Source organism: Branchiostoma floridae, chromosome 2 (genome assembly GCF_000003815.2).
Source record: "Branchiostoma floridae strain S238N-H82 chromosome 2, Bfl_VNyyK, whole genome shotgun sequence".
Lineage (NCBI taxonomy): Eukaryota > Metazoa > Chordata > Leptocardii > Amphioxiformes > Branchiostomatidae > Branchiostoma > Branchiostoma floridae.
In genome coordinates this window covers 4,816,114-4,827,014 of record NC_049980.1, presented here as the reverse complement: position 1 = coordinate 4,827,014, position 10,901 = coordinate 4,816,114, and the positions used below count along the sequence as shown (strand labels likewise).

At 39.5% G+C, this 10,901-nt stretch overlaps 1 protein-coding gene across 1 annotated transcript in view; it reads right to left on the bottom strand.

The window, feature by feature from the left end:
• LOC118410676 (putative ammonium transporter 3) overlaps positions 1-9,108 on the bottom strand; it is a 12,198-nt gene extending 3,090 nt beyond the window's left edge. Inside the window, exon 1 of the mRNA XM_035812480.1 lies at positions 8,890-9,108. Within this exon, the coding sequence (XP_035668373.1) occupies positions 8,890-9,037 (148 nt within the window). The 5' untranslated portion in view covers positions 9,038-9,108. The remainder of the gene's footprint in view (positions 1-8,889) is intronic.
• Between the last annotated feature and the right edge of the window lie 1,793 nt (positions 9,109-10,901).

Genomic DNA, 10,901 nt, shown 5'->3' with positions numbered 1-10,901 from the left:
TCAATTTGTAATTTTCAGTTTGCCCTCTCTAAAACAACAGCTACGCGCTAAATCCCAATTTATGGGTCTTCCTCTACCCTTGTAATCATACAAAAAAGGGCTTAGGGAGAAGATTATTAAGGTTGAATAAAAGGTTACAAAGCTGACCAGTGAATCATGCCGGCTATGGTGTCACTTCTCAGAGGATGAGTTGAACTGAAATAAATTTCAAGCTATACATATACTTCGCCGCAAATTCATATCTTATTATATGTACCCATTTGAGGAATGGTCCTGTTGTAACGTACTGGAGGCACGTCCTCGAAACTGGGGCTCTCTTTACGTCCCCGTAAAAGACGAATTGCAGGATACCTTGCCTGGGTTCAAACAATGGCCTCCCCGTTACCAACAAATTGGAACCAGGAGCTTAACTGTGAACCCGCTTCCAATTGAGCTACAGGGACATCCATGTCATGAGCGACTACAAAATCATTTATTTTCTTATATTAAACCCATCGAATAAAGTTTCTTTAGTGTAGGAACTGATACACGAAAGACAAACAGTTAAGTAAAGAAAAAAAAGAAGAAAAATGCTTGTTTCGATAATAACCACATAATCATCTACTTGGACATATCCATCCATATCATCTGCCCGAGTGAGATAGAAACTACATTCACACCACACCTAACCAATGTTAACACTCATTGTACTTTTATCAGAACCATTTCACTTTTATTAAACCCACCGTATAAACTTAAGCTTATTTGCAGAAACTGTTACACGGAAGACATATAATAAGTACAACAAATAAATAGAATACTTGTTCCGGTAATAACTACATAATCGTTCACTTTGATAAATCTATCCTTATCATCTGCCTGAATAAGATAGAAACTACATATCACACCTCACGTAACCAATGTTAACACTCATTGTACTTTTATCAAAATCATTTCACTTTCATTAGACCCATTAAATAAAGCTTCTTTGCAGAAACTGTTACACGAAAGACATATAATAAGTAGAATTAATAAGTAAAATGTTTGTTCCGGTAATAACCGCATAATCGTTCGATTTGACATATCTATCCTTATCATCTGTCTGAGCGAGATATCTACCACAATTCACACCGCGGAACATCACAGTGTTGTACAAGCTGTCTTTTACGGGCACGTTATGGTCCCAGTTATCGATCCAAACGTGAACATGCCAGTCGCAATGTACCCCAGTTGTTCCGGAGTCTTACGTCGTAATCTCTGAAATGGCTTGTTGCAGACATATAACAGACATGCTGAGTGGCTTAGTGATGCAGTGATGTCAGAAACTGTTAACAAGAGGATGCACTAGGAGCATTCATGACTTCTGTGGTATTCCTGAAGGAGTTACGTTCTTGTTTTTGTTTATTTTATCATTTATAGAAAAGCAGTTTTTTTAAGTTTAAAGATTCTGTATATGTCACGTTTCTGACGTTGTTTCCAAAGTGATGTTGCTACCTTAGCGATGAGGTAATAGGTTCAATTCTTTCAAATATGTAAAATGCATAATAAGCTTTACAAAAGGTTCTCAATTGAGGATTGGTATGTGTAAAATTGAAACCGCGGCAAACAAACTTTAGCACTATCCTATAACAGAAAATCTTTAAAGGGGCATGAAACACCCCTATCAAGAAGACCCGTGGATAAATCCCCACCCAAATAGTAGAAACCGCCCCTGGAAATATATTATGTTTTACAGTGCATGTTTCAAGTTGAATAATTTAGGGAAGTCTTGAATATGGTGGGGAAATGCTAGTATTCTATACGCGTTGTTACTAGTATTCAATGCGAAATGGTTGAAAAATTATCAGTGTACCAATATTCTAATGACATTATTCTTGATGTTCGAATGTAGATTATGAAAAGTATGCTTAGAACCTAACGCCAGTTCACCTTAATCCGCAGGGTAACCCTTATCCGTTGTTTTTAGAAATGTATATAGGGATCACAAGTGGAGGAATGGTGGTGTTAATTATATATATAAACAGTCATATTTTCATATAAACAGTCATATTTTCAAAATGCCACCGTCCGTCGATATGTCCCTAAATACCTTGTTTTTTTAAAGATAGCATATATAGCTACATGTTACCAAGTGGATAAACTAGCATTACCCCTTTTAATGACGTTTGCATAATATACAAAATCTTCATTGTTCAAATGAAGACTGACAAAATTGGACCTACAAATGTAATGTCGTGCCTCTTCCAACCATTAGCCATAATGAACTACATTAATGTGCTACGACAGAGGCAATAGAAGACCATTCTGGTAATCCACCTAATATGAGATAACGGGAAGGTCTGACAGATTGAGACCAGATGGGCCAAATGGGTCACGTCTGTAATGGCCTCATCTCTGGGCTTTAGTAACCCTGGACTAGGGGTGTTATCTTTGGTGGGAGAGAGGGGGGAGAGAAAGGGAAAAAGAAAGTGAGAGGGAAGTAGAAAGAGATAGGGAGAAAGTGAGAGGAAGAAAGTGAGAAAGAGGGAGAAGTTGAGAGAGGGAAAGAAAGAGAGTGAAATGGTGAGAGCAAAAAAGAGACAGTGGGAGAGAAAGGAAGAGAGGGAAAGGAGAGGGAAGGGGACGTAGCAGAATCATCTGCTTGTCTTTCATTCAAACTTCACTGTAGGGTCATTGACGCCACTAAACGTTGGAATTTAAATAAAAACGGACGTTCTTTGAATAACAAGTCTTAGTGCGCGTACCGATCTGACGAAGCCATTCAAAGACCACCTGTTCATTTGCCTAGTTTTTAAACAGATAGAGGAGCCCTGAGAGTGTATTTACAAATAGAATTTATCACACAATACCATTGCATAGTTGTACCGCTTTTTCGTAATTAGGTTTGCAGTGTTATCTACAGCGACTGCCTAAAATGTTTAAAGTATTGAAATCTCTTTTATGTGTATAGCATTGCACACGTCAATGGTGTACTTCGAAAATGAACATTCTGCGTAACCCATGGTTACAGTTTACGTCAATCTAACTGGTTATTCTTTTCTGGAAATGGATGGAAATCGATGCGCGTGCGGATGTCGATCCATATTATTGTCAATGTTGCAATTAAAACATTCTTTTAGTCGCCAACATGCCGCAGTCTATTTTTCAACTCAAGAAATATACAGTTACAACGTTTTGATGTATTTGGTCGGTTTACAGCTCAATTATGTAGCGTTGAGCCGATTCCACAACAGGGAGGTCGTCTTTTATCCAGATATTTCCATTAATGGGTCAATAGTAACACTGCTATGGTACGTCCTCAGAGAATTAACTTCCATATGTTATTAGTCCAGATGAAAGGTGCTATATTGTACGTATTTAATTCTTTTACATTACTATTTTGTTGCTATCCTTATTGCATACCGGACATGCGTTAACATAAGGAAATACATTACAATGACTAAGAAAAGAAAAGGTTGCTTTGAAAACAATATTTCAGTTGTAATCTAAGAAAAAAGGTTGTATTATTCAACAAACGGTTGGCTATAAATCACACGCTAAGACGTGTAAGACTCCTCAACTGCAGCAACAGAGAAAAAAAGTGACATGCCCATAATATGTCGATCTCACTCATAAAATATAGTAGGAATGTCCCATTGGCTCAACTGCTGGTAGCTCACACAGTTTAGCTCCTGGTTAACTGAAAGACCTTGGGTCAAATTGATACATGGCAAAGGGCTAGCGACCCCTCTCTTTAGAAATATACCCTACTACGAACGAAAGCAACAAGGAAATATGCCAACCTATACACTACTAAGCACTATAATGGTTACAGCACGTAAATATACCAACATGCCGTAGTCTGTTTTACAACTGCCTAAATATGCAATTACAACCGTTTGATTGATTTGCTCGGTTTACAGCTCAATCCTATAGCGTTAGCCGATTTCACAGCATGCAGGTTGTATTTCATCCCGATATTTCCATTAATAAATCCCTCAAACCACCGTATGGGGTCAAAACTGACCCCAGGCGTATGTCAATGTGTGCCATTCTGTCATTTCTGGTCGAAAACAAATTTCCTTCCAGGAGTTTGTTTGTATATCTGTCCTATAACTTCTTATACGTTTTTACCGAGATTGACTCATTGTTAATTAAGTTATCCTCGAAAGTTTATACATGGTCCAGTGGGGTCAAAACTGACCCCAGCGTTTTTTTAAACAAACTTTTGCGACCCACACCTAAACTACTTCTTGTAGGATCACGAAATTTTCAGAGAATGATGTACATGTAAGCCAAAATTATTGTACCAACTTTTGTGTCATTATCATATCATATGATGACATTATGACGTCATCTAGGTAATATCGGCCGCCATCTTGGATTTTGACTGATGACGTCATCAAATTAGCATAAATTATGAATATTGAGTCCTGAAATTTATGTTGAATTTTATAAGATGTGATAAACAATTGTTATTTGCCAAGAAAACTTTAAAACTAAAATGTTTAATACAAAATTAGAGAATTTCATAATAAATATGTCTGTCAGAATTCCGTTGCCATGGCAACATAAAAAAAATGATGAACATACTTTTTTCACTTAAAATGTTTGCTATCAACATTTTCTAAAAAGTTACCAAGTTTGGTGGCCCTAACATAAGCCATTCATGCACTATATTGCATTGAAGCTGGTACAGGCATCAAAAACCTCCTTCCCGGTCTGAATAGCGTTGGTGCAAAATGTGGTCCTCATGATCTTTTGCATAAATTATGATAATGAGCTAGAAGTATTCTCACCTAATCATGTCAGACTGTCCCACATAGATTAATGAAACTATACATATATACAAATCACAAAAAGATTCACACAAAAAAATGTATTTGTACAAAACGTTATGGGGTCAGTTTTGACCCCATACGGTAATCTACGTCACAAAAAAGCTACGGTGGTTTGAGGGTTAAGGGGTCAGTAGTAATATAACTATGGTCTGTCCTCAGAGACCCAACCTCCATATGGGCTATGACATATGCGTGTATTCTTCATATATCTGTTTTGTTGCTAGCCTCACATGCTTAACATAAGGAATTACAAAAACGTGGAAAAACAAAACAAATAAAAATCACATATAGAATATACGACTTTATACACAATATTTCAATAGCAATCTAGAAAATGCGTTCTATAATAGAGATACAATTATGTATACCATTGCTTCATCTTGTATGCTATTAGGCCTACGGGCATTAACTTGCAATGAAGAAATGAATATAATTAATAATTTTCCGAACGCCTTTCCCTAATGCTAACACTACTTGTCACGTGTGCGTGGTCTGACTTCAAAACTGCAGCCTCCATTGTCGAAAATAAAAATACATTCTAAAGACTGCCATTACGGTAAAACGGTTATTTCATTCACAATTAGTAGGTATATACCCATTGCTGCTCAACAGTTGGCAGCTCTCAAAGTTGAGAGCTGCTCTCCTGGTTTTCAATTAGTTGGTAACTGGCAGACCTGGGGTCAGGATATGTCGATATGGCCGCACTACGTCTTCGAAAGAACCTAATATGTATTTATAAATGGGGCCCCGTGTCCGATGAGGTACATTTCAACTGCTAATATTACGTACGTTGGGTCAAAATAGTGGCATAACCATAAAGTGGCTATCTCCTTCAAAATTAGTTCGGATGTTCTATATAGGTCCTAGTGGCTTAACTGTTGCCGGCTTAGCGTAAATCATATGAGCTATCGGTTTTAAGATTATTTGATAACGGGGAGAACCTGGTTCAAGTTCCTTTGTCAGGGCATCTCTTCGTGGGCTGCAGTGCCCCTTCACACGAAATTCGGAATAAGCCGGAATGAAGTCTGAATAAAAGTCTTTGTATATTCGTGGTAATTCGTAGTGTATTCTAGGAATTTTCACTGCATTCCAGATATTTTTGCCGTTCTTGTGGCCGTCCTTAATGTTTTTGTTGTGCTCAAAACTTTCGAGGTACTTTTGAGTTGGAGAAATATAGAACGGCATTCAAAGTGTTTTCCAACTTTTCTAATTGCAGTACGACCACATTCTAAGGCATTCCAATACAGTTCGAAACATTCTGATCTTATTCAATGGAGAACCGGCCGGCAATAAGAATAAACGCAAATATCTCGAATGCAGTGAGAATTTCTAAAATGCATTACGAATACCCAGGAATATACAGCACTTTTCATTCAGACGGCATTCCGGCTCATTCCGCCTCTCGTGTGAAAAGGTATTAGGTCTGCAACAGATACTAGTAGTGTCATTCCACCCCTAACCTAATGACCAAATGGAATAACCCATATTCGCTCATGCTTGATGGTTGATTGGACCGCTGCAATATGTGAAATTTTCCGATAGCATATAGGCCTAAAAGATCAGGCATTGAAATCTTTCTAAGATATAATTTTTCTAAGGAAAGCTCATAAGCAGATTAAATATTAGTAAGTCATCTTTATGGGAAAGCTGTTTTGCTGCATAATCCGTAGAAACTAAAAAAAGAAGAGCCGTGTAATTGGGCGATGGATCAGTCATCCAAATCCGGGTAAGACTCGATGACAAGGAAGAAAGTCTCACGAGCATATCTAAGACCTGTTTAATCTACCATGCTGCGTCATTCTTGAAGTGAAATAGTTGCAGAGGGACCTGAATGTCATTTAAGTCACATGGAGCCACGGAAGAAATGACTATACAAAGAATTAGTAAACTGTACGTTTATCCAAAGATTGAATATAAGTAATTCATAAATTGTTGAAGACGTAGACAAACGCTTAGGCTTGTTAATCTGTTGATGGTTAATTGAGCCATTGCACTGTGTGTAACACTAGCCGATATATCGAAGGCCTATATGATCAGGCATTGAAACCATTCTAAGATATGATGTTATCGAAGGGGATCTCACAAGAAGATCTAAGACTAGCATGACATTTTCCCGGGGAAAACTGCTTTGCTGTGTAGATCGTTGAAGCTAATAACTGATGAGCTGTCAAATTGGTCGATTAATCTTCTTCAGTCATCTATGTCTGGGTGTCATCGGGTTCGAGTAGGTGCCTGAAACAAGTTGAAGGACAGGGGCTAGCAACCCCTACCTGTAAGAACATGCCCTGCTACAGAAACAGCGATGAAAGTTCCTGACCTATATACCAGAACAAGGGTGACAAGTAAGACCGATTGCAACATACCACAGTCTTTTTTTCTTTCAATAGGCAAAATATGCAGTTGCAGCGGTTTCCGTTGTGATTGCATGGATATGCTCAGTTTTACAACTCAACTCTGCAGCGTGGGGCCGATTGCACAGCAGGGAGGTCGTCTTTTATCCCGATATTTCCATTAACGGGTCAATATGAACAGTGCCATGACATATCCCCAGAGACACAACCTCCATATGGAAAAAACTCTATGTCATATGTTCATAACTATGGAATTACAACGCCCGAGGATACAAACACATGACTTTAAGCTCAATATTTCAGTAGCAATCTAAAAGTGTTCTATAATTACTATTTTCCCGTTTAATGCTTTTCTACAATTCTGATGCCACCTGTAACGTGTACGTGGTTTGACTTAACAAATGCAGCAACTACGGTCGGAAAGAAAAGCCGTTCGTTTGCTCAGAATATTGGCATCTGGGTAAATGGCCTCACTCGCTCACACTTGGTAGTAATGTCACTGTGGCTCAACTGTTAGCAGCTCTCACAATTGAGCATCCGGTTTGAAATTGTTGGTAACTGAGAGAGCCCGTGGTTCGAACCCCGGGGTCAGGACATCTCCATTAAAACTGCATCGTCTTTTAGAAGTAACGTAAAATGGTGTTCCTATGTTCTAGGGACTGGACAGGCAGCTCCCTGGCGGAATGCACCCAGATGGCTAAAAACAGGGAGGAATGGTGAAGACTTGTGATGGAAACAACCATAGTCCCCGACCCTCCTGATGAGGATGGGACTAGGTGAGGTGATGTTCTAGAAGCTGCCTCGAGCACGTTACAGAGGAAAAGGGCCAGCAACCCCTCCCTGTAAAAAATATACCCTACTTCAGGAACAGTAAGGACAATTGCTTAACTAAGTACCACCGTCATGCCGAGGCCTTTTTTTTAAAACTGTCGAAATATGCAATTACAACGGCTTGATGGATTTCGTTGTTATAGAGCTCAACCCTGTAGCGTTGAGCCGATTTCACAGCAGGGGGTCGTCTTTTATCCCGATATTTCCATTAACGGGTCAATAGTAACATTGCTACGGTCTGTCGTCAGAGCCCCAGCTTCCAAATGCTATTGGAAGTGATGAAAGACACTATATAGTGTACGTGTGTATTCTTCTAAATTACAGTCTTGTTGATAGCCTTATATTTATTGCATACTGGGCGTACATCATAATCAGGAAATACAGCACAAGAGATAACAAATACATTGCTCAGAAAACAATATTTTGGTTGCAATATTTGGTCGATGTTCCAGAATTATTTTTACCGCTACTTGCAACGTGAATGTGGCTTGTCTTCAAAACTACAGCCACTATAGTCGAAAAGAAAAGCCCTACGTTTATTCGAAAGAGTGGCATTGCCTTAAAATTTTACTCACAATTTTAATGTATGTCCCCGTTGTTGCTCAACGGTAAGCATCTTTCAAAGCCAAACTCCTCGTTTCAATTCGTCGGTAACTGGGAAATTCCAATTCGAGCCCGGGGACAGGACATCTCCCTTGGGCTTTCATCGTCTTTTGGAAGGGACGAAAAATGGGGATACCGTGCTCAAGGAGGGGAAGGGACTAGCAACCCATCCGTGTAACATATACACTGTTTCAGAAACAAAAAGGAACTTGTTGAATTACATGTATATTGCAATAGACACTACAAGGCGAATAACAAAAAAACAACAACATACAATTAGTAGGAAAAAGGCATTCTGTACTTACCTGACTGCATTGTAAATGTGATGAAGGCGCTTGTGAGAATCCATGTGGCGTCGTCCGACCCCGTGTTGTGGTCCGGAGAAGAGCTAGAGGACGATCCCGGGCACTCGGTGCCGTTGCAAGGCGCGGTGGTACTGAACGACTCGTTCATTCTTCTTCCCCCAATGTTTTACGTACCGACACTTCAAAAATATCTTCCTACCTGTTTTCAAATCTTTGGCATTTTTTACACCACCGCCGAGGTTAGTAAAAGATAGTGAGACGCGCTTGGTGTAAAACACCCTGGTGTAGAAATACTGCCTGTACAGCACATCCTACCAACCTCCCTGGCAAACGACATACCAACCCGCCAAGCAAAATGCCTCACATGTGTTTCACTCCGTGTACAGCTCTTAAACAATCAAAACTAGAAGTAGCTGGAGCCACTCCAAAGAAGTCAACGATGCCCCCAAGAAGATCAATCGAAGTGGTCGGAAGAATCTCAGCATGTATCAAGGATGGCCGTGAGCATCCAGAGCGCTTAGCACCAGAGAATCTGCTTGAAGGATCTCCAGTTCATATCTGTAGTACCTTTCGTGATGGCTGGAAGGTAGTAATACACTCGGATAAAATAGGGCCGACGGCTTCCGTGGTAATGGTTACTCAGGCACTGGTGTGACAGTTCCTCTTGTTGCGTTGCATCCAGAATCTAGCCCGATCTTGTAGCTTCAGAGAGTACAGACAGAGTTATAATGGTAATGGTTACTCACGGCATGCACTGGTGTAACAGTTCCTCTTGTTGCGTTGCTCTAAGCATCCAGGATCCAGCCCGATCTTGTGGCTTTAGAGAGTAAGAGCAGACTTATAAATACCACGATGATGCAAGGCCTTTCTTTCAACTCTGCCGCCGTTTTGATGTCCCATTAGGGACTGTGCGGATGAAGATGCCGTCTGCAAAGAGCTGTGACATAGTACCTGCCTCGCTCGCACGACGGAATGCACATCCTGTGAACGCGCCGGCACGGTGTCAATCATACAAAGGAGGCTGCCTCGACCGATGACGGTCGATTTGCAATATCTTTCGGGCGTGGGGGGGAGAAGGACGACTCGCGTACGTATGACGTTACATATATCACGCATATTGGACCCGTCAGGGCGTGATAAAAATTTGTGTCTGTTGACATTCACAGTCGGGATCAAACTGAAAGAACTGCTTTTATCAGTATTTTTTCTCATAAAGGTTTCAAATCGGAAAACGTCATAATTGTGGGGACAAGCATAACTTTCCGTGGTATCCTTTGGCAACAAGCTGATGCTTAGGTGGTCTAATTTCCACTACCAGTTAGATGCATGACCTGTTTTTCTTTCATGACTATCATTTTAATATCAAATTTATATCTATCATTCTTTATTTATTTGCAAAAAACAAGCCGAAGCCTCACTTGAAGTACATATATATAGAGCTATAATGATAAATGCAGTGATAAGGTGATACATCTACTCAGATACCAATAGTCAAATAATTAGATCTATAGCTATATCTTTTGGGATAGTTAAAGGCAATGAAAATTGAAGTTACCCACTTGAAATTTATTGATAGCAGAACCGTACTCTCTTCGTCTGAAATGAAGAAAAAGCAAGAATATACTTTTGAGGTATTTGCAAACAAATGTCTAACTTCGTCTTTATTCAATAAACAAGTTGATATAAAAATTATTTCCTTTTTCCAAGGCATTTGAAAAGCACTATTTACAATTTCTTTCCGACGCAGGTAGTTTCATCAGGAAACTAATGAAGACTTGAGATCACCCATATCTGCTTAGGCTTGTTAATCTGCTGATGGTTGATTAAAAAAGTCCAGTCTGTGATCACGAAATTGGCCAATAGTTCGTAAGCCTAAAGATCGGGTATTAATGAAATCTTTATAAGTCAGTTAGTTAGACATGATTTCATCGGAGGAAATCTCACAAGCAGATTTAAAAAAGCTGCTTTGCTGCGTAATCGAAGAAACTAATAACTGCGGAGCTGTCCAATTG